Genomic DNA, 26,330 nt, shown 5'->3' on the forward strand with positions numbered 1-26,330 from the left:
GATAATGGCTGGGGTCCCCAGAGGTGGGAAGCAAGTTAAGCACTCGTTACAATGGTGTATACCTTTACTTTCTGCATGTAGTAAATAGCTGACATTCACTTCTAAGCTCTGCATCTAAGATTTTCCTTCAGTGAATGGAAAACCTGCCTCCTACTCTTGTCACTGGATGACTCTCACAGACATGGCTGCTCTCCAAGAGAGTTCTGCATCCTTGACTTACCTACCCAACCTATGTTACTATAGTATATATTCTCTCTGTCTCAATATAACCAGTCACGAAGAGGGGCATTTTGCTGGTTGTATAAAATTAACAAAGTATGACAAATATCTAGTCCTTAGGGAGGTCCAAAAAACTGGAGGCAAGTTATGAATGAGTGTTTGGTCTAATGTGGATGAGGGCTGGGGATATGACTATATTGATTCTGATCTAAGTGCTATGATGAAACTGTTATCTTGCATGGCAACGTGATGCTGAGTGCTAGCAGAAGGAGGAAGCCAACGGTTGCCACATCCATTAAAGATGCCTGCTACAAAGCACTAATCCTGTATCTTTTCTCCTCTGGTTGGAAAAGCAGCTTGGGATGGGGACAAGTATGAGGTGAAAAATGGGAGAGATGAAAAGTGCTCTGTCTCTCCCCTCTCTGGCAAGATTACAGCTGTTTGTGGCTGATTTTGAATTTAAAATCATGTTCTTTTGACCTGAGTGGTTAGACAGCTGAAAACATATTACATTTTTAAACCAAGGGTGCTTCTAGATGACCTATTTACTGACCATTCATCCTGATCTTTTTCAGCAAGCTTTTCCTTATTGCAAAAAGTCTGATCTTTTGGGATGTGGGTTTGTTGCACAAGATCTCCCAATCTACTATAATTGTGCAACCTGAATTTGCTGGTATGTGATTCAATCCCACCCCAAAATAGTGACAGTTTGGAAGTGCCCTATGATGTCAGGAAAGGACAATGAATACAGAACCAGAAGGCTTGTCCAATGCATGGGAAGTGGTGACAAAGGCCACAAGAGAACAGTTAAATTTAGAATTATACAAACGTGGGAGATGAAACAAAATTCCTGGTGTCCCCCGCACCCCCAGTCATAATATTCATTGCTAGCTGTTTCACCCACATCAGTGGGCGGACCTTGATGGAATGTATCTGGGTAGTGTTTTTCTGTCCCTTCTCTCAATTACTCCTCTTTCACTGCCTTTTTTCATTCTGGGCATGTGCACAGGTATTTCTGCACATATACCTTTAAAAAATCCCAGGAAATGCGCAGGAGCAAACATTACTAGCTTATTATATTTCACAATGGGCAAAATAGAGGCTTGTGCCTTTTTGGGGGGTGTTGGTAATATCCATTTCCATTTGGTTTCTTATTTTTTAAAAATACTGAGCCATTGCACAAGAGTGATAAAGAAGTCTTGCACAAGCCAGGCGCATGTACTTGATTAGTCTAGTGCAATGGGATTTCCTCCCCCTCTCCTCCCCCAGCCACAATCCTCAGATCTGCTCTGGAGGGTTGGGGGAAAACCCAGAACAGATTTAGGGGGTGCATGGGGGGACGAGTGGGGGAACAATCTGCTTAAAACAATCTGCTATGCTGATAATCTGCTATTCTGAAAACAACCCTGTGTCTCTGAACTGGGCATGTGGCAATCAATGGAAATAGCTTTCTTTCCTTTGGTACAGGGGGCCACTGGAAATAAAATGGCTAGGTTGTGCTTGGGTGAAGTGCAAATGAAGTAAAGGTGTGGCATCCACTGAAACAATAAAAAGATCCACTCATAAAAAAAGTAAATGCATGAATGAATTTCCACACTAGCAGTGACTACAGATTCATAGGAGGTTATATTCAGGTATCAAATCTGGATTAAATGTTTTAAAACATATGCACCAGCATTTGATGCCAGCACTGTCATATGGATATCGCAGAAACCTGGTGGACACCATCTAAGGACAATTTAACATATATACACAAGCAGCCCCATCCTAAGCATGTTTGCTCAGAAGTGCCATTATGTTCAGTGTGACATGCTTCCACAATAAATGTGCACAGGTTTGCACCCTTGGTATGCACCCATACCTGAAGTAAATCCCATTAACGTCTATGGGGCTTACTTCTGAGTAGACATGTAAAGGATTGCATTGCATGTGGGTTTTTCTCTCGGCATGGTGGTCCCCAAGATAGTAAGGCATTTTTAGCGATACATTTCCGTTTAAGCAGGTCGGGCGTATTGTTGTTACATTTCCGTCCAAGCAGCTGCGCAAACTTTGACCCGTAAAACTGGAGTCGGAGATATGGGAAGGAGGTGTGGCTTCTCGCACACGCGGAGAAATTGTTTACGTAACTGGATTCTTGAGCGGGCTCTTCTTCGGTTCAAACGTTATTGTCCTACAAAGAAAGCACTTCCCCATAAGGCAGGAGGTAATAACCGAACGTGAGGGCGGCCACACGTTACCACCAAACACGTATTTTGTTTTGTTTCCGCGTTAAGAAGTCACCGATGGCCACGGCTTCCCAGAACGAGTACTGTACACCGTTCGATTCAAAGCAGACGCACCCACGTCCAGTCAGTTTGTAGGCCTAGCAAACTTTCCCTGCCAACAAGACCCAAAGAGGCCTAAACCGCTCGCCCTCACCTCCGCACGTGTTTGCATTGTGACCTAGGAAGGTGTTTCTCTCAAGGCAACGCTGCAGCACGTTGTAAAACGACGTAGCTCAACAGTAGCGTTTGTGCAAAGAGGGGGGAGGGGGTGTTGGAGCCTGCGCGGGGACGGGAGGGGACTGGCCATCAAGCGAGCGCCGCTGGAATTTGGGAACAAATTAGTAGGAGGGCGCCGCAACGGCGGCTCTACGCCCACCATGGGGGTGACCGTAGAAGCGCGCGAGGTTTACAAATACCCCTTCGAGCAAGTGGTGGCCAGCTACCTCCGCAAGGTAAAACGGGGAGTTCTCTCCTCCTCCCAAAGTCGCCGGGGAAAGACCCCAGTTCTTTGGACTCCATTTCCTTGTGTGTGTGTGTGGCTCGTGGCTCCCTCCCTCAAGAAAAGCACTGTCGAGCTGAGACGGGAGGAATTAATAGCCCCGTGCTCAGTTCCACAGGCCGCCACAAAGAAAAGTGGGAAGAGCTGCCCTTTGCCTTGGCCAAATAGCTGTGGGCCGCCCCCGATTTCCAAGAGTAAGGGGTTTATTTAGGAGGAGAAATGGCGGTAACAGCACACCTCAGCCAACGCTCTCTTCATCTTTATTTTGAAGTCTCCCCCCCCACCTTTTCCGGTACTCTTCCGGTCCTGCTAGCAAACCTCTCGTTGGTTTCAGTAGAAGTATTTCTTTGCCTTCCTCTAATTTTTTTTCTTTGGTTGTTAGCAGAACCCTGACTTATTTGGCTTGTGTCCTTAACAGCTTTCTGTTGCCGGCCAAATAATATGCAGTTAGACCTTGCTCGTCTGTTGCCGTTTGGATTTTTGGGGTGCACGCTTGTGTGTGCGTTATATCTCACCTCCATCCTCCCTTGTGTCTTGTGTTTATTTGGTGTGGGTGCGTGAGTGTGGACGCATCCATGGATCTCTACTTCCCACTAGCTTTCTGTTTTGCATGTGTTATCTTCAGCACGTTTTCCCCCTTAGCAGGTGCTGCTGCTGCTTTCTCATGATTTACGAAGATGTACTTCGTCAGATGTTATAAATACCAAGACGCCCATGTTGTCTCCTTTCTGACAGATTTTTGTGTCTTGCATACTTTCCAAGGTGCCTATTTTCATCATGTTAGAACATTAAGGGCAAATCTGATGCATTGTGTGAAGGCTCCCCAGGACTTGCGCTGTGGTTGATGCATGTCAGACTCACAGTCAGTTACTACAGTGTTGACATGATATACTGGGGATCGTTCTCATTCATTTTCATTGTGACTGTGTGCCAACATAAAGAAAAGCCTCACTTGCAGATCTCAGTGGTGGAGTAATTTGAGGTAAAGCTACCCCAAAGTAGGCTGGTCCTAGAAGATTTAAAGGTCAAAATGGATGTCTTTTAATTGTGCTTGGTAGCCAGTTGGTAATTGGTTCAGTCTATATAAGATTAGTGTTATACCATTATGCTGATGTTTCCCAGGCAAGAAGATAGGAGAAGCTGCCTTATATTGAGTCAGACTGTTGGTCCATCTAGCTCAGTATTGTCTACCATGATTGGCAGTGGCTCTCCAGGATTTCAGGGTCTTTCAGCCCTACCTGGATATGTTAGGCATTGAATCTACGACCTTGTGCATGCAAAAGAAATACTCTATCACAGTGGTTCCCAACCTGGGGGTCATGAAATAATCCAGGGGGGGGGTTGCAAAGAGCCAAAAGAAGAATTATTTATTAATTTAAAATTTTAATTAATGGCTGGTCTGTGTACCAACAACTTGCGGGCCTGCACTGTATGGGCACACAGCCGCTTCTGCCTCCCCTTCCTTTCTTCCAGTTGATACAGTCAGTTCCTGCCACACAGAGAGCTGAGCAGCACAGCACTCAAGTGAGTGCATCAAGAGAAAGGGCCAGCTGGGTTTATTCAGGCTCCATGCCTTTCCCCCCTTCTTTTATCACCAGCAATGAGGGAAGATTGATCAAGCTGATTGACTCTAGCTGTACAGACAGAGGGACCCTGGGAGCGGCCGCCTACCCACAAAGTAACAGGATCTGGGCACTCACTAAAAATTCACTCTGTAGTTACTTTATAGTATAATGTATACATGCCTACTGAGAAGTAAGTTTCTTCATATTTAATGGGCTTCCTCCCTGGTAAATCAAATTGCAGTAATCAGACTAGATTGATTGTGTTTAAGCTTTGAAGCTGTACTACTTTTTTGGGGAGGGGGCATGGGGCTTCATAGTACCAAAGATGCATCATTCTGATGAAAAGGATTTGTGTCTATAATACAAGGACTTAGGCTGCAATCCTAATCAGATCTACTCAGACGTCCTATAGAATTCAATGGAGCAACAACCATATGAGATAGGTTAGGCTGAGAGTTAGTGGCTGAGCCAAACAGTCAAGAAATTAGCAGAAGGCTAGGACTGGTGAGGGCAGCTATGAGAGAACTAGAAAAGATCCTCAAATGCAAAGATGTACAGGCAGGCCCCGCTTATATGGCAGGTTCCATTTTGGACTGCTGCTGTAAAGCGGAAATTGCCTTAAAGCGGAACCCATTGAGTATAATGGGGCGTGTTGCATGAAAATGCTGCAAAATGCCGCAAAATCGCAAAAACAGCTTTAAAACTGGGAATTTCCCCTAATTGAAAGCTGCTGCATTAGCGGAACACCAGAATGTGAAGCGCCGGTAAGCGGGGCCCTACTGTATCACTGAACATCAAAGTCAGGATCATTCAGACCATGGTATTCCTGATCTCTATGTATGGATGCAAAAGTTGGACAGTGAAAAAAGCAGATAAGAGAAAAATCAACTCATTTGAAATGTGTTGGAGAAGAGCTTTGCGGATACCATGAACTGTGAAAAAGACAAATAATTGGGTGTTAGAACAAATTAAACCAGAACTATCACTGGAAGCTAAAATTATGAAACTGAGGTTATCATACTTTGGACACATAATGAGAAGACATGATTCACTAGAAAAGACAACAATGCTGGGAAAAACAGAAGGAGTAGAAAAAGGAAGAGACCAAAGAAGAGATGGATTGATTCCATAAAGGAAGCCACAGACCTGAACTTACATGATCTGAACAGGGAGGTATATAACAGATGCTATTGGAGGTTGCTGATTCATAGGGTTGCCATAAGTCAAAATCAACTTGAAGGCACATAACAACAACAAAGTAAGTTTTAAAAATGTGAAATTGCACATACTCAGTGTATTTTTGTTGCTTTTTATCAAGGCTTTGAGTGTGTTTTTATACAGTTGTGTATGTTCATTTTAAATATATTTCTTAAATATTTTAAAATATGTTAAGTTCCCCAAATTTTGTTGTTTTTACTCTTGAGTTCTTTGCATGGTTTAGGGTTGGGGGAGAGCAGGGCTCTTGTGCCTTTAACAGCTATGTGGCAGGCAGAAATTAAACGAGTTAAATCAAATAAATCACCTTTTTTAGTTTACAAAGCTCCATAAAGCTTGGGACCAGGATATCTGAAAGACCGTCTTATCCCTTATATGCCCAGTCGATCACTGTGCCCTGCAGGTGAGGGCCTCCTGCAGATACCATCTTATCAGGAGGTCTGTTCTGCACAACATGGGTAACGGACCTTTAGTTAGTGGCACTTCCCTTTGGAATGCCCTCCCCTTAAATATTAGACAGGCACCATCTCTCTTATCTTTCTGGTGCCTACTGAAGACCTCCCTCTTTCAACAAGCCTTTTAAGTAGAGCCCTTATCCCAGTCTGTGTATGTGTTGGAATATGCTTTTTAACATGTTTTTAAACCTTTTTTTTAAAAAAAGATTTTTGAAGCTTTTTAAAAATGTTTTTAAAGATATTTTGTTTTAATATAGTTTTAATGGTGGTTTTGTTTTAATATATTTTAAAGTCTGTTTTATGATGTGTTAAAGTCTTTTTACTGGTTTTGTTTGCCGTCCTGGGCTCCTGCTGGGAGAAAGGGCAGGATATAAAATGAATGAATGAATGTACGGAAATAGAATTACAGGGAAAGCATTGCCTGTTGACATTCTGTTGATTAGACATGTTATTGTTGTGATATGGAGGTTCCTGAGCTGAGTGCTGAAGAGGAGACATCATTGTATACAGATGGAACACTTAAAGCTAGTATCCAAATGCCCAGACATTAACCATTAACTCTGGGTGGTTTGCTTTTATCTCCTTCCTTTCATTTCCTTCAAAATTTGTTAGAAGTTGTTTATATTGCTGTAACCTGCTGTGGGATTTTCTGGTGAAGGGCAGGTAATAAATTATTGTGATGAATAAAAAGTAACATTATTTAATGCTTCTTTTGTTGTTGTTATGTGCCTTCAAGTCGATTATGACTTATGGTGACCCTATGAATCAGTGACCTCCAACAGCATCTTGCAACAATTAGCATGTGGGGGCCATGAAATTTTTTGAGGTGACAAAGGGGGTCCTGTATTCATAAAGATTGGGAATAGGGTTGCCAGGTCCATGGCCTGAGACTGATCCTGTATCTTTAGGAGAAGAGAAAGTCAGCCAAGTGCGGGTGTTTTTGCAACTCTGTAATGGGAAAAACCACAAGGTGGAATTCTCCCTTCCTCCTCCACAACTTTTAAAGATACAGAAGATCTCTTGGAGGCTGGGCCTGGCAACTAAGAGGTCTTCTGTATCTTTAAAAGTTGTGCAAGGGGAAGGGAGAACTCCACCTTGTGGTTTTCCCCATTACAGAGTTAGAAGAACACCAGCACTTGGCTGACTTTCTCTTCTCCTAAAGATACAGGATCAGTCTCTGGCCATGGACCTGGCAACCCTAGTTGGGAACCACTGTTCCATCATTGAGTTTTTTCACGCTGACCCCTATAAATATTCTTCAAGGGAAACAACACATATGTATCAACACAGCAACTAAATGTGGAAGTTATGTAAGCATGGATGATGCTCCCCAAATCTTAGTGCTGCAACCAGTATGGTTTTATGCTGGTTTTGCACGGACTTTGTACTGGTGCTACTTTTTATTTATTGTGTTTACAAGCTAATTGTATTTGTATTTTATTGTTTTTAATTTGTGAACTGCCTAGAGGACATGGTTAATTAGGCTGTTTATAAATGCCTCAAATAACTAATAAAGCAATGAAAATATGGAGCTGATAAAATGCACTTATGCCTTTGGCTATAATCTGGCAGCAAGCCACAACTCAGAAGAATGCTAGCCTGTACAAATTATTCACAAAGGAGAACAAATAATATCCCTGCATCTTGTGTGGATTCTGGAGTCAGGCTTCATCCACCTGCCACACCTGCTCAAACACAGCTGCAGAGGAAACTGCTGTGTGATGCCCTTGCTCTTTTAGAACTTTGAGGGAGAAGCTGTTTTAGAGCGACAAAAGCATTCTAAGGCAGTTAAAGCTGTTAGGTGAGTGAGTAGAATCGGAGAAAGTTAAGGGTGTTAGGTCAAGTAAAGCTGAGGGCGTGAATAAAGAAAGTCTGGGCTGGTTTGGATGTAATAGGAACCTCTGGTTTCCCATTATGTGAACAAACTGGTGGGATGAGCCTCTGGACCACATGCTTCCGTCTTCTCCTGAGGATGAGAAAAATGCAGCTAGAGTCTTGTATTAAGAGGCAGAGCATTAACCAAAGGTTTTGATTTTATTCCCACTGATGCGCTGTTCTCTATAGAGGGTTCACATGAACTCCCTTACACATCCAAGGAACGCATTGTGGTGAAGAACCCAAAAGCTCTAAAACTGAAATATTCTGACACCAGCCCTCTGTTCCTCTAACCTTAAGATGAGGGCAGTGTTAACGGCTATGAATAATTAATGCTGGGTATGGAGATGAGGCCCACCCCTGTCTCTCCCAGGGAGCAGCTCAGCTTGCTTTCCTGCAGTTCTCCGTAGATTTGAATGCATAGTCCAGGGGTGGCCACTCTGTGGCTCTCCAGATGCTGCTGGACTACAGTTCCCATCATCCCTGACCATGAGCTGTGTTGGCTGAGACTGATGGGAGCTGTAGCTCAGCAGCATCTGGAGAGCCACAGAGTGGCCACTCCTGGTCAAATGGACCAGAGAGATCTAGGCAACAGTGCCTGTTAGTTGTGAACCTATTCTTCCCTCAGTGCATGAGGGGCATTCATATGAACACTGTTTAGACTCCAGTAGGGAGTGGAGGGATTAATCCGTGGCGCAGAGTGGTAAGCGGTGGTAACGCAGCCGAAGCTCTGCTCATGGCCGGAGTTTGATTCCAACTAAAGGAGGAAGTCGAATCTCCGGTAAAAGGGGTCAAGGTCCACTCAGCCTTCCATCCATCCGTGGTCGGTAAAATGAGTACCCGGCATATGTTGGGGGGTAAAGAAAGGCTGGGGAAGGAACTGGCAATCCCACCCCATATATACGGTCTGCCTAGTAAATGTTGCAAGACAATCACCCTAAGAGTCGGAAACGACTTGCACTATAAATGCGGGGACACCTTTACCTTTTTAGGGAACTTTAGTCCCAGGAGTGGGGGCTGAATGCCCTCCTGTACAAACGCAAGAGTTACATCTATTGATTCTGGCAGAGCTTGGAAAAGTTACTTTTTTGAACTATAACTCCCATCAGCCCCAGCCAGCATGGCCATTGGGTTGGGCTGATGGGAGTTGTAGTTCAAAAAAGTAACTTTTCCAAGCTCTGGATTCTGGTCATGCTCTCTTTTTGCCTCTGGCCCTGTTCACCACTGGCATATGCCTCTGGAAGTTTACCCACAAGGGAATGTTGTCCTTGGACTGAAAAGGGTTCCCCACCCCTTGATGAAAGGGTGGAGTTATACCACTAACTGATCTTATTTTTGTCACTGCTGCCCTCTCAAACTTGTGGGGGGGAAAGTTACAGGCTGTTGGCAGAGTTTCCTGCTACAAGTTTTATCCTCTATCTGCCCTTGGTCTAAGCTTCACCCAGGGATAATATTCCTGTAAGGATCATTGCCTTGGGGCCTAGGAACCTCAGGATTAAGCATGCTCAGTTATTCACAACGTTGAACAGAGCACTTAGTCTCTGATCCCCCCCCCCCCGATATCTCGGACAGCTACCTTTTAGATGTGTTCTGTGTTTGAAGGATATAGAATTGTGAAAAATTACTCTTTAACTAGAATTGCATCAAGTTGATTCTGGGGGCGGGGTAAGGATAAGGGGGTATAGCTGCTTAGTTTATGTCTTTTTGCAGAGAGGAGGGATGATTACTTTCTTTGTATTGTTTAATTTTCTTTTCATTTCATTTCAAAATCCCCAAGCTCCTCTCTCTGATCACCTAATTACAGCTGTTATGGTTTGCTGTTGAAAGGTGCATTTAGGTTTGTTCAGAGGATTATATTTCTGTGAGTGAGTCTGCAATCCCAATCCCAATTGAAAGAGAAACTCCTGTTGTTCCTTTTCCAAACTGCATCACATGGATAAAAATTCCACCTCTCAAACCAATGGAGTGAAGAAAGACAGGGTTAGGTCTTACCTCATTTGATCTTGAGGTCTGGAAAGGTAGAAAACAGCAGGTGTTTTCTCTGGGTGTTTCTTATGTTTGTACCCCATTGCAAACAGAAGAGATACCTGCCTCTCCTTAAAGCCTCAAGTACTTGAAATCCTATGCTGAATATTAAATTAACTCTTAATCCCAAGCAAGGTATTACACACGGACCTAACCATTCCCCCAAATTTATTTTAAATGAAAAGCAGCCTTAGTAAATTGCCATCTTCATGTCACACATTCCCTGTTGCATGCTGCTCTTTTGTTCCTACTTAACAGCCATTTGCAAAAGGTGATTTTCATATATGTTTTTAAAAGTAACATGCATCTGTCTGGTTTGGCCGTTGAATTCTAATTCTTATTGCTATATTCCTGTTCTTTTGTTTTTATCTGAATAGAAGTGTAGAAACAGTTTAATTATAGATGCTCATAATATGCTGACTTTATTGCCCTCTAGCTGTGCCTTTTTAGAAATGAAACTGAAATGTAAAAATAATTGCTATTTCTGTGCATGCTTTTCACTTGGCATTCTAAGGTCAAGTGACCTTGTTTAATACTATCCTTGCTCTGTTCAAGGTGTACAGAAAGATAGCTTTTTAAGCAACCTGGCCCTTTTCATTTGATGGATCTCATTTTAGACTTCACAGGCAGTCTGGTATTTTGTGTACTATACTTATTCTTCCTATTGTTTATACTGCCTATATACTTAATCACCTTCATTTTCATTTTCATTCTCATTAGTATGCAGTTGTGGTGTGACCATTCTGTAGTGCAGTATTTTCTGGGTCTAACATAAACAAAAATAGTACACAAAATCTAAAGATGCATCTATACATGCACCATTTTATTACATAAAAACCCAAGGGCAACTATGTTGGGCCGTAAGATGAAAAAGAATCCAGAAGTTCAGAGTTGGATAATACTTTTATTAGGACCAAACACAAATGAATCAAGTTTTTAACAATAACCCTACTGTGAAAGCGCACTCACCCATTTCAGGCAGATGCACAATCTCCCCCCCCCCCCAAAAAAAGATCAAGGGAAATCTGTACCAGTTTGCCACTGAGAGGGACTGTCCATGGTGTTGGTTGGCTGCTCAGTATTTTTTAAAGTTCCTTTTACATATTATTAACAGTAAAAAAAAAACTGCTCTGAGGTCAGTAAGGAACCCATTTCTTCTCTTTCTCAAAGCAGTTTTTAAAACGTTAACATGTAAAAGGAACTTTAAAAATCCCAAACAAATGTGTGATCAGATAAATACCTAAGTTGCTTGATAGGAAAGAAACCTTCAAAGACGATGGTTCTCCTGAAGCATGGTAGGGGGCAAAAAAGGAAGGGTCACTTGGTGTTTGATTCAGAGGCTGTATGTTTGTTTGAGTAGTGGAGGCAAGGGAAAGAGGAGTTCATCCCACAGCAGAAAAACGGAGCTGCTGCTATTTCCAAGGTAACATCTGTAAATAGCCTGAGTGGTATGGGTGTGTGGGAAGGCTACCACTTAGTAGTCATTTTGAATTGATCCTGAGCGCTCTTTTAATGAGACAAGGGTGTAGTATCTTGTTTTACTTAAAAGTGACTAAACATAATCTTGAAAATGGAAAGAGTTTTAGATTTGCTGCTCAAGGAAAGGTAAAATGTAACTCTGCCTGGCTATGGAAAAATGAGGGGTGACTGAAGAGTTAGTGCTTCTAAAGGCAATTAATTGGTGGTGGTGGTTGGGAATTCCAGTGTGCTAAGGAATACCAGCTTGTTTCTTATTGTGGGGGGAAAACTACATTTTCTCAGCATTTAAGCCACAAATTCTGCATGCTAGGAAAAATAATTCTCCATCTACCACATCCAGTGCTCCAGATAATGGGGTATGTTAGCATATTATGTGGCAACCATGGGCATCTTTTGCACAGTGTATAAATGTCTTTACTGATCTAGCAAACCACTCACATATATGATGCTCCCATAATTGATGTACCCATTTAAAAGTTTTGTTAAAACAAATTAAAGGATGTGTGCTTCCTCACAGTTCTACATGAGCATTGCTATTGCTCTTTGTACTTTAATAGTTTTGCAGCTTTCCTTCTCAGCATTGAAATGCCAGACTTCTATCAAAAGTTTTTTTAAAGGACAAGCCCTGTAACAAGCCCTTCTATGCTATATTTGTACTGTCGTTGTGGTACTTTGACTAGTGTGAGGACAGCACCACAGAAAAAGCTGCTTCTATTTCTCAAAAACATACAAAGGGGAAAAAAACCTGTGCAATCCCACATTTGCACTGTGCCATAACTACTACTATGTAAAGAATAAGACATGAAAGGGGGGGCACTTCACTTAGAGTAAAATAAAGTGTCAACCACTTTTGCTAGAATTGGAAAAATATCAGCTTTTTTGTAACTTCTGGTTTTTTTAGGCTCACCTAAACCATTACTATATTTGATGTAAGTTTCCTTACTAGCTGTGTCATGCATTTATTAGAATTTACTTTACAATACTTTTATTTGCTGTGATATTTCTGGAAGCCTGAAATTGTTGAACTTATTTCTTTCCTTCTGGGATTTAAAATAGAATTATCCAAATATATTTTGCAGTCTTGTGATGCTTCCTTTTTCTTTAGTTGCATTTGACCGTACTTGCATTGAAGAATTTTAGTTATTAAAAATTATATTAAACCATGCTGAATTCTCTGTCTACTCAACTACAAGACTAGAGGGTTTTCTTCCTACCATTTAACTTAAGCCATGTTTTGGTGAATGTTACATGGTGTGCTTTCTTTTTACCTTCGCTTTTCAGTGTTGATAGTATTCCTAAGGATTACATTCTGTCTTAACCTTCTCAGTGGAAGTACCACTTGAAAAGTGAATTCATGCTGATTTTTGTGATATTTATTTTTATTTTGGCTGAAAGATTGGGAAATAAATGCATTTTCAGAAATAGCAGCACATAAAGCAATAACAGCATTAATCAATAATTGCATACTGTGCAAACCCTATCTCAAAGTCATCCATCATGTTCAATAGACAACAGAGCTGGAAAATCACCATCATACCTCATCATAGGTCAGAATTCAAAGAACTACTACTTCTTCACACCAAACTGGGCTTTAATCTCTTCAAACAACCTCTCTCTGTTGGAAGGAAACTACTTTATAATCTCATGGTAGTGGAGTTTCAAAAGTAGTTGTGATCTGATGTTTAGTGGAGGATGTTAGAAAGGGGCAGAAAGAATTAAAGTCCTGAAAAGTAATCCCAAACTCTTCTCCACACCCAAAGGAGTTTGCTGAATTGTTGACCCTCTCCTTTTAATGTAGCATGACATTTGTTAAATTTGCAGGAAAATAAATATAAATTGGAAACCCATCAAAGTGATTTGCAAAATTGTGATATATCATACAGATATCCATGGTCTTTGGTGATGTTTTTAAAAAATGTTGTCTAAGGTATGGTCATTATATACAATACTTTCTTTCTACAGGTAGCCAGAAACTGGTGTCTTGTTACCTTGAATAATAGTGGTTAGAAATCACTTGCCACTGCCTGTGTGGTTCTGACAGAAAGATGTTATGCCACAGAGGAGTAGCTTCCATGCATTTGTAATAAATATGTGACTTTTTCCTGGATCACTATAAAAACAAACCCTTTGCATCTTGGGTAGCTGATGGAAGAGGGGTATGCTGTATAACCTTAAAAATGAAGTTTCCAACTTGGTGATGTAATGCATTAAAAATAGATACGAGGCTCCAACATGAGCTGATTATGATTAGTGGTTAATTTATCGCAGATTTACAAGACCCTTGTGGCACCTCATAAGCATGTCACTTTCTCATTTAACTCTGAAATCTGATAAGCAGTAGGTTTTAAAGCTTTGGCAGAGTGGATGATCACCAAGGAATCTTTTAGGAACAGTAAGGAATAACAGCCGTAGTGCATGTTTTTCCAATTTCCCCCATTCCCACCCCTTGTGGATTGCCATGTCTCCTTGCTTATTTCATGCACTTCTACAGTTGCCCACAAGATGGCAATAAATCATTTTGAAGATGGTGATCTACTTCAAGAAGTTTGTGTTTTTGAAACAAGCTAACAGTGCTAACCAATAAAATGAATTTTCAATTAAGCTTGCTTATCTGTATATTTCACCTATACAAAGCAAACAAACCTACAGTTCTGCATACTTTGGAGACTGTTTTCTTCTGCTTTTTAATCCTTTTTGTTATATACCTTCAAGTCGATTACGACTTATGGCGACCCTATGAATTGGGGACCTCCAAGACCATCTGTCATGAACCACTCTGTTCAAATCTTGTAAGTTCTGGTCTGTAGCTTCCTTTATGAAATCAATCCATCTCTTGTTTGGCCTCTTTTTCTACTCCCTTCTGTTTTCCCCAGCATTAGTCTTTTCTAGTGAATCATGTCTTCTCATTATGTGTCCGAAGTATGATGACCTCAATTTCGTCATTTTAGCTTCTAGTGATCCTTCTGGTTTAATTTGTTCTAACACCCAGTTATTATTTGTCTTTTTCACAGTCCATGGTATCTGCAAAACTCTCCTCCAACACCACATTTCAAATGAGTTGATTTTTCTCTTATCCGTGTTTTCCTCTGTCCAACTTTCACATCCATACATAGAGATTGGGAATACCATGATCTGAATGATCCTGACTTTAGTGTTCAGTGATACATCTTTGCATTTGAGGATCTTTTCTAGTTCTCTCATAGCTGCCCTTGCCAGTCCTAGACTTCTTCTGATTTCTTGACTGTTTCCAGTATGGTTACTGACTGTGCTGAGGATAATCTTTGACAAGTTCAATGTCCTCATTGTCAACTTTAAAGTTACATAACTCTTCTGTTATTTAGTCTTCTTGAAGTTCAGCTGTAGTCCTGCTTTTGTGCTTTCCTCTTTAACTTTCATCCATATTCGTTTCAAATTATTACTGGATTCTGCTATTAGTGTGGTATTGTCTGCATATCTTAAATTATTGATATTTCTCCAATTTTCACACCTCCATCTTATTTATTTATTTATTTATTATTTAATTTGTATCCCTCCCTTCCTCCCAGCAGGAGCCCATCATTGTTATCCCCAACTGCTATATAGTAGAACCAGTCATTGCTCCTGACTCCTGCAGAGTGGAAATGAGAGCTCTTCCTGCTTTCTCTTTTCCTTTTGTAGGTAATTGAGGGATGACAGTTCATATGCACATAACTCACCAATTTAGATGCAACTTAAGATGTTAGTTTTCCATCTTTTGTGTGTGTTTTTGTTTTCCCCCTTTTTTCTTAATAAATTTGCAATTAGAATTAATTATAAAAAAGATATTCGCTTCTCTGAAAGTAGCCAATATAATTCACTGAACTTTGTAGCCCTATTTTTACCAACATTGTTGTAAATTGCATATTTCTAATTTATTGGGTTGCAAAGGTGGAAGAGGATTGGTTTTGACATTCATTATGGATGTAGTTTTACAGAAGGAAGCTGTGGATGGGGTCCTTGCTCTAGTTCAAGGGTTTTGCCTCGTATTTTGCAACTTTGAAATTTCTGTGGTAATGCTATCTTCTTCTTAGGATTCAGCTTCTTGCATTTCTTGTTTTTTGCTAAAGAGCCAAACTATGAGCATGGGAACATACCCTGCGGTATATGTCAAACAGAGTTTTACCAACTCATCAGCCAATATATTTCTTGTGCTTTTCTGTAATCTCTTAAAAATAGAGTATAACAGGCTTAGGGAAAGCTTGAAGTGGTTTTAAAGAGAGTTGCATGGAAGCTATGGTGTTGCTAATAGTTAAACTTTCCACCTACTCACAAGGTCTTAACATCTTCCTTATATTAGACTGTGTACAAAATTGAGTCTATTCCTAGTTAAATACTTGGGTAATAAGAGTCTGCTGTTTAGTGGAAGACTTATGCAAATGGCTTTTTTGTTTCACACGAATGGGTCTTATAGACTGCAAGTTTCATTGATAATGTAATTACACTGTTACTTGCCATTTGAAAGCTGCAAGCTGCATGGAAGCATCAGATTTCACTGCCGTATACTTCACTAAATAAAACTTTTCCTACAGTGAACATCGAAATGGATATTTATAGTTAATGCTTTCTGGAGTTCTACTGTGTTTTTTGCTTATGGCATTCATAATTACTTGTATATCTGGCTTTTATCATTCTACAAACCATTTACTACTATCTTAGATCTAATTTCTTCACCATTCTTCCTTCCTTTTTTGTTTCCTGATTATTTGGTAAATTTCTTGTAGTGACATGAATTTGCATTCATTCTATAATTACACATTTGCTTAGTGCAGTATCACTTGATTTATGTTTCAAAATGCATTCATGTGAACAGATTCATTTTCATATTAACTTGTAAGACCACAAAATGAGAATACTGTAAGCGAGAAACCAGGTTGTAAGGGAAGGATAGATACTCCCCTAAAGTCCCCTCCTACCCCTAGAATATTTATTCCTTATTGAACATATTTTTTAACTATCCTTCATCAAAAGATTCTAGGGCAGTATACAAACCAATTCATACAATGTTTAAAACCATTTTAAAATTGGCAATTGTTGTTATTTGATTTATATCCCACCCTTCCTCCCAGCAGGAGCCCAGGGCGGTGAACAAAAGCACTAAAAACATTAAAACATCATAAAAACAAACTTTAAAACGCCTTAAAACAAAACATCTTCAAAAATGTTACTTAAAAAAAAGTTTAACAACATATTAAAAAGCAATTCCAACACAGACACAGACATATTTGAAATATGCATATCAAAATATAGTAAGACAAAAAGCAATTAACCCCCCCCCCAAAAAAAACAGACTAGGGCAAAAATCAACTATAATTTAAAATGCCCAGACAAATAGGATGGTCTTTACTTAGTGCCAGATGTACCTCTGGCATTTAAACTTTGGGTGTCCACCACTGTAGAAAATGCCCTCTCTTTTGTGGAAAAACAATGCACCTCTAAAGAGAGTATTTGGAAGCAGGGCCTTTTCAGAAGGCCTTAAAAGATGGGTGGATTGGCTCAGGAAGAGGCACTCGTTTGGGTCCCAGACTGTTTAGGGCTTTAAAGCTAAGCACCAGCACTTTAAATTGGGCTTGGAAACAGCCATCCAGCATAGATCTTTCAAAACAGGTGGAATTTAAACAACTTTGACCATATCTGTCAAAATTTTGAAAGCCAAGTTCTGTACTAACTACAGCTTCCAGATCAGCTTTTAAGAGCAGTCCCATGTATAACACATCACAGCAATCTAAACAGGAGTTACCACAATGTGGGTCAAAGTGGCTAGGTTATCCCTGTACAGAAACTCTCAGCTGGCAAGCCAGCTGAGCTGGTACAATACCAGGCTACTGAGGCTACCTGGGCCTCAAGTGAAAAAGTTGCACCAAGGACTACCCTCAGACTCTGTACCTGCTCTTTTTGGGAGGTGGGGCAGAGGAGTTGCAACACCATTCAGAACAGGGTGAGCACCCATTTCCGAGACCCTAAAGCCATCCACCCACAGTGCCACTTTCTAGTGAATAATTGGGTATGGGAGAAAAGAATTTCTGTTTTGCCCTTCTTGCACTGAAGCTCAATTTTATGCACCATTGCTAACATTAAGGCCACCATTCTGACTTTCTAGGCTCTCAACAGAATTTATCCCAGGCTCCAAGCTTGTTAGCAGCAACTGATTTCCATAGTGTTAATTGCTAGTCTGTTTCAAAAAATACACATCCAGCTTCTGTCACTTTTATATGTTGATGTTTTGTGAATGAGTGCTGCCACAAATACTCTTAGACTATCATTATCACTATCATTACATAAGAAATGGGTTTTACAGCTTTTCAACAAATTCAAGCAACATGTTAACACAATGAATCTTTTATAGTCACGTAAAATGCAAAATTGAATGTGCAGTAAGTAAGCAAAAAAGTTGAACATTTTTTTTCTGCAATTCACCGTCTCTCATATTCATAGGCAAAACTAGAAGAAAGATATAATTTAACTCAAATAAAATGTAATGGTACTATTCAGATTACTTAATGGCCAAGTTCAGTCATAGCAGGAAACCATGGCTTTCCATTATGTAAATGAGTACTGATGAGCCTCAGCCTTGTGCTTTCGGGCCCCTTCCTGTTTCACTTGCTAGAGGAGGAGGTTGGAAGATTATCCAGTTTTGAACAAATAACAATTCTCAGTGATGTCCACACTCAAGGAACTGTGATTTGTTTAATGTATGGAGAGAATAAGCCAAGATCATACTATGGTTCAGATCCTGTTCTTAAACCATAGTTTAAAACAAATTACTGCTCCCCAGGTTCATATGTCATGGAAAAACTAGTTGGTTTAAAGTTAAAAGTGGATATTTCTGAACCCCTTTTTGGCATGCAAAAAGTGTGTGTGTGAGTGTGTGTGTGTGTGTGTGAGAGAGAGAGAGAGAGAGAGAAACTGAATTAATCTGAGATTCACTGCAGTTTGTGTATGTTATGAGAAATTAGGTTTCTAGCTGCATCTGAACCCAGCCTGTGTACACTGAGAGATTAGAAACATACTCTGCATTTATGCAGGAACGTCACTGACAGTACACCCTGTAAAACGGACATACTTCCTTTTCCAAAGTCCCAAATAAAAAGAAATGTCTATGAGGAAAAGTTGAAATATAATTATCATTCAAACTGAACCTTGAAAAAGGTAGATCATAAGTTTTAATAATGAAATCCAAAGTCCAGGTTTTCTGTTTCAAAAATGAATCGTTAATTATGAAGGGGAGAGAATGAGCTTGGCTACTTTTTAAAATAAGCTTTAGGACAATTAAAACAGGTAGATAGCACAATAGTATGCATTTCAAATCCCCCCATACAACCTTTAGGATAGATTCACTCCGTAGTTTCATGACACCACGAATAATTTTAAGTACTTAATTCCACCCTTGTGTACTTCCACGTTTTCATTATAACTCATAGATGGCGTTATAGCCCACATCTGAAAGAACAGTGGTCATTTCATAGAGGTAGGACAGAATTTGGAAGATATGACCTTGGTCAAAATTCCCCAGTTCATTCAGTTTCTGTTCTGAAAATGTCTTGTAACCTAGATCACAATTTTAAAATCTGTGCTTAATTTATGTTGTAGGGTAATATTTTAAATTCATCATTTAAAAAAAGTTATTTATTTTCCTCTTGGGAAATTTCCTAATTGGCGTAAACAATCACAGCAAACTCTTTGATATAAATCAGCCCTGTTCCCTTCAAATCTGTTGAGAAATGCCATGCAAATTCTCCTAGGATTTTATCAATGAGCAGAAAATGTCCTTCCATGTACATATTTATTGATTTTCATTAACTTATATAACACTTCTCAGGAAAAGAATGTTTCCCAAAGCGGTTTGCAAACAATAAGTTGTGATCTTCTCTCTCTTGCATTTTTCTCTAGTATCCCAGCCCCATGGAGAAACATGTTGTGGCTGTAAAAACCGTGGAAGAGCGAACAGGTAAGCCAGACGCTTCTCTGCTTGCTTTGAATGCTCAACAGAGTTTTCAGCTATTTACATGTCCATTTGAAATCATATTCAGAATTGTATTGTTCAACTTGTCAATGCAGTTTTACAAGGTAATTTAAATTTCCTCCAAGATATTCTTGAGTGCAACTGAATTCTTAGATCTGTACCAGTCTGCTTCTGACCTAATTTTGGAACTGAAAACTGCCTTGGTTAGCTGTGCTGGGTGCCTTGTATTAGGAGATGGATGGGGGGACTGCAACCCTACATTCTCTGGACCTTTCAGCAGCATTTGTTCTAAATGATCATGGTGTCTTCTGGACAACTTTTCTGGGTTGCACCCAAAAGCCATGGTTCTTCAGTAGCTAGGTGCTTCCTAGAGGCTGATCCCAGAAGGCGATTCTGGAAGTATTTCACCCTGTGGCTTTGTGTTTATGGGGTGCCCACAAGGATCCATATCCTCTTTAATGCTATGAAACCAGTGGGTAAGGTCAACAAGATGTCTGAGGTGAAATGTCTTCAGTATGCTAATGACCCTCAGCTCTGCCTCTGAGCTGAACAGTGGGAGCAAGCAAGCTGAAACTTAATCCAGATAAAATGGGTGCTTCTTTTTAGGGGTTCTACCAATTGGGGATAGCTATGTAAGCTTCTTCTGTGTGATTTGCACTTATCCTGAAGGATCAGGTATGAAGCTTGGAGATGCTGTCCTATCTGGAGACACCTCTTCTGGATTTGATGGAGCTCATTACTTGTCTAGAACTCTCCTCTCCCATCCCCCACCACCCTGCCTTTTGAAGGCAGGTGGCTCAGATTATGCAATAACGTAAATGACCCTAGGTTTAGGCAGGTGACACTGAACCAGTAGGGCTGTCTCTCTGCCTCCTAGTCCTCCATACTGCTGTCTTGAGCTGGCACCTTTTGAAAAGCTGTGAGGCAAGGAGACTGGGAGAGAGCTCCTCTTGTCCCCCTACCACACAATCCCTTCATCTTTTACGCCTACCTGGAGCGCAAGTATGCTGTTTGCCTTCCTGCCCTGTGGGAAAATTCTCCTTCTTCATCCCACCTCTTACCAGACAGAAGAATAACCAGTGGCACTGGCAGCCCACCTCTCAACAACTTAAGAGAAGGGAAATGGGATAGAGAAAACTCACATTTTAAATGTGCGCAGTCAGTACCACACTTTGTTGCCACTCTGCAAGTTTCTAGAAACAGCAAGACAGATCTATTTCACAGATCTATTGGAATGCTGCTTAATTGTAAATAAAACCTGTAAGCGGTTTACAAAGAATATAAAACATACATTAAAATTGTCTGTAAAATCAATGGTAAAAACAAGCTTATAAAAAGCAAAATGAATAAATTCAACAGTTAAAAGTACACGTTCTAAGTTACTTAGAACTTTACATGTCTGGGCAGGCTTGCCTAAACAAAAACTTTTTTTGCAGATGCCAACAAGAATACAGGGAAGGCACCTGCCTAATGTCAAAGGGCAGGGAATTCCAGAGTGTAGGATCTGCCACAATAAAAGATTGATTCCTTACAAGCGTAGAACAAACATTTGCAAAAGTGCCAGTTCCACAGATTGGAGTGGTTGAGTGGGCATATATGGGGTAAGCTGATCCTCCAGTACGTCAATATGGGTGGTTATTGGATGATTATTTTTAAGGTTGCCCTTGGACCATCCCAATTGGCAGGTTATCCAGTTGCCTGCACATTGGTTTGAGAGCTGCGGATCAAGTAAGTTTGTGCTGGAATGTGAACCGCTTGAATTCCTTCCCCACACCTAACCGTTACTGAAGTCAAAATGAACAAACATTCTCCACAGTTTTTGAAATCCAGTCTCTCTGGCTCAGAGCAGTTCGGAGTCAGCAATTTATGAACTATCACTCTGGCTCTTATTCTTTCTCTGCATTGCCTATAAGCCTTGACAGGCTGTTGAAGACAAATTGCCCAGTTGCCCACCATTGGGAAGTGGTTGTAGACAGAGCTTATTGCAGTTACTGTTTCTCTTCCCAGGGTATCTGCCAGACTGCTTTCCTTCTATCTTCTCCCAGAACCACCCTCTTGTCATCTTGGCATTTCAAACTGAGAAAGTAGTAGTAGCTAAGGTGGAGGAAAGGAATTAGTTCCCCTTCCCCATGCAAAGGCTGATGAAGGACTACGTAGAAGATGATCTGTGAGAAGCTGGAGCCAAGGTGGGCAGGGTTCCCAGTGTAAATATCACTTTCTGCATCACACATTTGGTTCTCCTAAACTCCCCAGCCCCAGGCCTCTAAGAAGACCCAAATTATGCCCCCCCCCAAAAAAAGAGTTCAGATTCTGGACTTTTCATACATAATGATAGTTATATCCACCCTTTCTGTTGAAAAATATCAGATTCGACCCCTTGTAAATATGTCACATTGGGAAACACATTGGGTGGTTATTTAAAGCCTACTGCAAAATGCTGCCTCCCAGGAACCAATAAGTAAAAAAAACACGGGTAAACTTTGTGAGAGAGGTTTGTCTCTTTCTGAGAACTTTTTTTCCACTGGGCTATGTGTCTAGTCAGATCATCACTTAACATCATCCTGAGGCTTTTGGACTTGATTGGGATCATTAAATATTAAAATGCAAAGTGAGTTTGGAAGCTAGTCATGCTCTTATTGTAGCTCAATAATTATAATTTGTGAAGGGTTTTAGTGGTGTTTTTGTTGTTGTTGTGAGCTTTGTTCTTGTCACTGGCCCAACTCAATATAAAAATAAATTTTAATTGTCCAGGAAGAGAATCTCTTTTAGCCTCGGACATTGACAGTGGTGGGAGGAGATGTATTTTGTGCTCTCAGAATATACTTCAGAGTGCACAGTGAGCAGAATGAGCCATTTTTGATCTGAACTGCTGACCCAGGAAGGTATTTGAAACTTGTAGATACCAACACATTTACCTTAGAAATTATCTCCCCAACTGCTACTGTCTGAATCTTATAGCAATTTCACTGCAGTTATAGCCAGTTCTGTAAACCTTGTCTCTGGAATTGTGTGTAGTGCTTTGTCATTGCCAGCATAGATGTCAATAAAATATTTGATCCATACCATCTGTTCCCTGGCAGGATGGAGTTTTGGTGTGTTGAGGTGGGCAAACATACTACGGTTTTTGGACTAAGCGTATAATCCTTTCAACTTTTTTGTCATGGTCCATCTGGCAACTAGGCTGGAATCCTTTGGCTGATAAAATGAGAATGGAAACTGAATCCCTTTACCACATACAGGCTTCCTTGCCTTCCCACTTACATTTGCAGAGCAATCCTTTGACTTTGTTTTGTTACTCTGAAAAATCTGTGTTTTCTAAAGTAGGAAATAACTCTTGTTGTTCTTTTATGCTCAGATTTGTCAACAGGAATTGTATACCGGAAAAGGATTGCAACATGCCAGAATGTAATTCCACACTTTTTAAGACAGGTAATTGTCAGTCATGGTTGATACATGCTGGTTTTTAAGGATGTAGTGAAACATCGTAGGTGTAGGAAAATCCCACAGGAGTATTGCCTGCTTGAGCTAGGAAGGTTTTAATAACTATCCCATGTGACCCAAATGAAGCTAGGCAGCAGTGGCTCATGAGGGGGAATGGGGACAGTGACGTCCTCCTGGTGGCACCACTTCACTCATTGGGTCGGGGATGGAGCAAGGCAGTGCTGAAGTCAGAGAAGCTCCTGCAGGGTTACTGCTGCCAACCCGGAGCTTCCCTGGCCTTGCCACTGCTGCCTTGCCCTATCCTGACAAGCATAGCACTCCCAGCAGGAGGATGCCTCTGCCCCCCCCCATGAGCCACTACTGAGAATGGGCCTCTGTTTCAAATCCTAGATCATTACCTTAGTTCCTAAAAGGTCAGTTTTAAAAAACTAGCCTTAACTACAATTCTGAGAGCTTGAAAAGAAAATCTAAGCAACTTCCTCATGATCTAAGTAGGAAATCTTGTTTTGGAATCATAACAGGATGATGACTTCTTTTTTAAGCTTATTATGATCTAAATTTGCACATTAACAATGCTTTGAATTTACATTCTGCTATGTATCATGTTCTATTTTGTGAACTGTTGACTTTTAATCTTTATCTTGTATGTCGAAACCCAAATAATTTATTTCTATCACATTTCTGTTTTGCCTTTTTCATGCCTCGTCCAGATGGGAAAACCTAAAATTTTCAGGTACCAAACAGAATGTAAAATGAACCAAATGTTTTGGCTTTTTTTTTTGGTCTTGAGCACAACCGCCAGCAAATGTCTTCATTTAGAATCTATTACTTTTAAGAGAACAAATAGGCAACTAAAATGACTTAATCTACAATGCTTAAAATGTTGCAGTTTGCAAAATATAACTAGGCACTGAGCAGTGAGAATAAGTCTTTATATCTTTGCATGATTTTACTGCTAACCGCTAAAGTTTTTAATTTGGCTATTAGTGTCAAAGGATTAATGTTGCAGATGTCTTTAATCCTTAGTTTAGCTATTGATCTTTTTATTGTGTGAGGTTGGAAACAAATACTAAATCTAAATAAATTATTCTTTGTTTCTTCAAGCACCGTGACATTGTTGAAACATGTAAAAATTTTGTCTGACAGATCAGTGTCCTAAAAGTGTCTGAAGTCTACCTAGAAGAAGAATCTTGGCTTAATATGCAGGAAAGAATTATGTCTATGAAGACTCAGTGTCTTACATGGACGCAGTATGCCACTCTAAAAGAAGAGTCAGTCTTCAGGGAAAGTTTGGAAAATCCAAACTGGTAAGGTGTAAATTCTTTATGGGTACATAATTGTACATGAGCTTCTAGTTAATTTCCATGTATTGTTTGCCAGGTTACATCAGAAGGATCTGATGGTTGTGCCTTAGAGAATATTGGCAGCCCTAGGGCAGCTGATAGCCTTCAGGGCAGAGTTTCATAGCTGATATCTAAGTTAGGCCTGTCTAACCCTCCAAGCCAAGTGCAGACTTCCAGCACCATGTGAATGACTAAGGACTTAATAAACTTCTTGTTTTTTGTAGCCTGCTTAGGACTTCAAAAACAGTCTGTGTGTGTGTGCATGTGTTTTAACAATGACTAAGTTCAAAGTACCAAATGAGAATGTGATCTCTGTAGATTTTATAAAAAGAAATTATTAATCAACTGGAATTTCTAATGATGTTACAGAAACACCAGCATACTCCTAGAATCTAATTTGGAAGGCTGGTATTGCTACCCAAGAATCTTACAACACTGGGCAGAATGGACAACAAATCTAGCAGACTGAAGTTTAGTGTTAATGTAGTGCTTGTACACATTGGGGAAAAATAACTCTGATATACATTATGTAAACTTTCCTCTCACATCTCTGGAGACTGGAAGAAGCAAACCATGCCCCTTTTGTTCAGAATTCCATGTGGTGTTTTCTCTCTTTTTTTTGGGGGGGGTTCACAATGCATTTCTTCTAGCTTGTTTCTCTCTTAAGTTTCCTTCTTGTTGATAACTTTGCATTGACAACTGTGTGTTTTTACTTATCTGATGAGCATATGAATAATCTGTTGTTACCATACAGCCTGTAGGGATGCTAAGTGATTTTGTGAACCCCCAAGTTGAATTGTAATTTACAAATAAGCACAGCACTGTCAGCTTCACCCTCTAATTTGTTAAAAATTGTAAGGTGTCTATCTACATCAGGTAATGTAAGCCCCAGCGGTCAGCTGGGCTGAAGAGGAAACCTCTTCGATGTTATTGTAGAGCACAAATGACCAGGTGCATAGTTCCTTTTCAGCCTTTCTGAAATATGTATGTCATTATTGAAGGCCGGGGGTGGGGGTGGGATCGAAACAGCTAATGTTTGCTGCCCTGGGCTCCTGCTGGGAGGAAGGGCGGGATAGAAATCAAATAATAAATAAATAATGTTCTGCTAGTTTGTTCCAAAATGGGGTTCCTCTGCAATACAAATAACACACACATTCACATATTCTGTGGGTAATAGATTATCCAAGGGGAACTGCAACAAAATATTGCAGTGTATTCTCATCTCCTAACAGAAGTGCTTCTGTTCTGGGTGCCTCTCTCTTTTATAAGCCTCAGGATTTAGCCTAAAAAAACTATTTAAGAATCTATAAAGTAATATAGAAGATGGTAATAATATAAGCAAATCCACTATACAATTTGGAATGTTGTTTGTCTGTTGCTATGCATGTGGACACCTCTCAAGATATATAACCAAATTTTGCATGATGGTTCCTGAGACTAAGGAGCAAGTTTTCGTCTGTTTGGATCAGAGCTTGGAAAAGTTACTTTTTTGAACTACAGCTCCCATCAGCCCAATCCAGTGGCCATGCTGGCTGGGGCTGATGGGAGTTGTAGTTCAAAAAAGTAACTTTTCCAAGCTCTGGTTTGGATACAATAGGATGCCATTTTGAATTAAGATTCAAAACTGCACTGATATTAACCACCGATTTCAAAACTGCATTGATTTTTTGGTTTCTTAGAATTCTCAAACAATGCTGGGTACAAGGCTTCTAGTATCTTTATGTGTAACCTTGCATAAAATAACACTGTAATGTACAACAATTTTAGTAAAGTGCATAAACCATCATAGCAAAAGTTACAAGCCTATAAAATATATTGGTAGCCTGAATTAATATGTGAATTGAAAAACACCTTTCTGAAAAACCATATCTTAAAGGCAGCGCTGGGACATATGTTACTTGGTGATTGATTTGATGATGGATTCTGGGGAAAAATACCCTTGCGTTTGGAAATAATAACTTGTGTGACAATT

At 40.2% G+C, this 26,330-nt stretch overlaps 1 protein-coding gene across 9 annotated transcripts in view; it reads left to right on the plus strand.

The window, feature by feature from the left end:
* The first annotated feature begins 2,293 nt into the window (after nucleotides 1-2,293).
* PRELID2 (PRELI domain containing 2) overlaps nucleotides 2,294-26,330 on the plus strand; it is a 41,421-nt gene continuing 17,384 nt past the window's right edge. Inside the window, exons 1-4 of one of the 9 annotated variants that reach the window (XM_061616964.1) lie at nucleotides 2,294-2,422; nucleotides 19,502-19,559; nucleotides 22,930-23,003; nucleotides 24,162-24,322. In XM_061616964.1, the coding sequence (XP_061472948.1) occupies nucleotides 19,514-19,559; nucleotides 22,930-23,003; nucleotides 24,162-24,322 (281 nt within the window). In that variant the 5' untranslated portion in view covers nucleotides 2,294-2,422; nucleotides 19,502-19,513. Of the gene's footprint in view, nucleotides 2,423-2,732; nucleotides 2,936-3,154; nucleotides 3,177-3,388; nucleotides 3,745-3,873; nucleotides 3,965-19,501; nucleotides 19,560-22,929; nucleotides 23,004-24,161; nucleotides 24,323-26,330 lie in introns of those variants that run through there. The other 8 variants (XM_061616969.1, XR_009761380.1, XR_009761379.1 and 5 more) reach the window with 8 other exon arrangements.

This window comes from Rhineura floridana, chromosome 3, assembly GCF_030035675.1.
Source record: "Rhineura floridana isolate rRhiFlo1 chromosome 3, rRhiFlo1.hap2, whole genome shotgun sequence".
Classification (NCBI taxonomy): domain Eukaryota; kingdom Metazoa; phylum Chordata; class Lepidosauria; order Squamata; family Rhineuridae; genus Rhineura; species Rhineura floridana.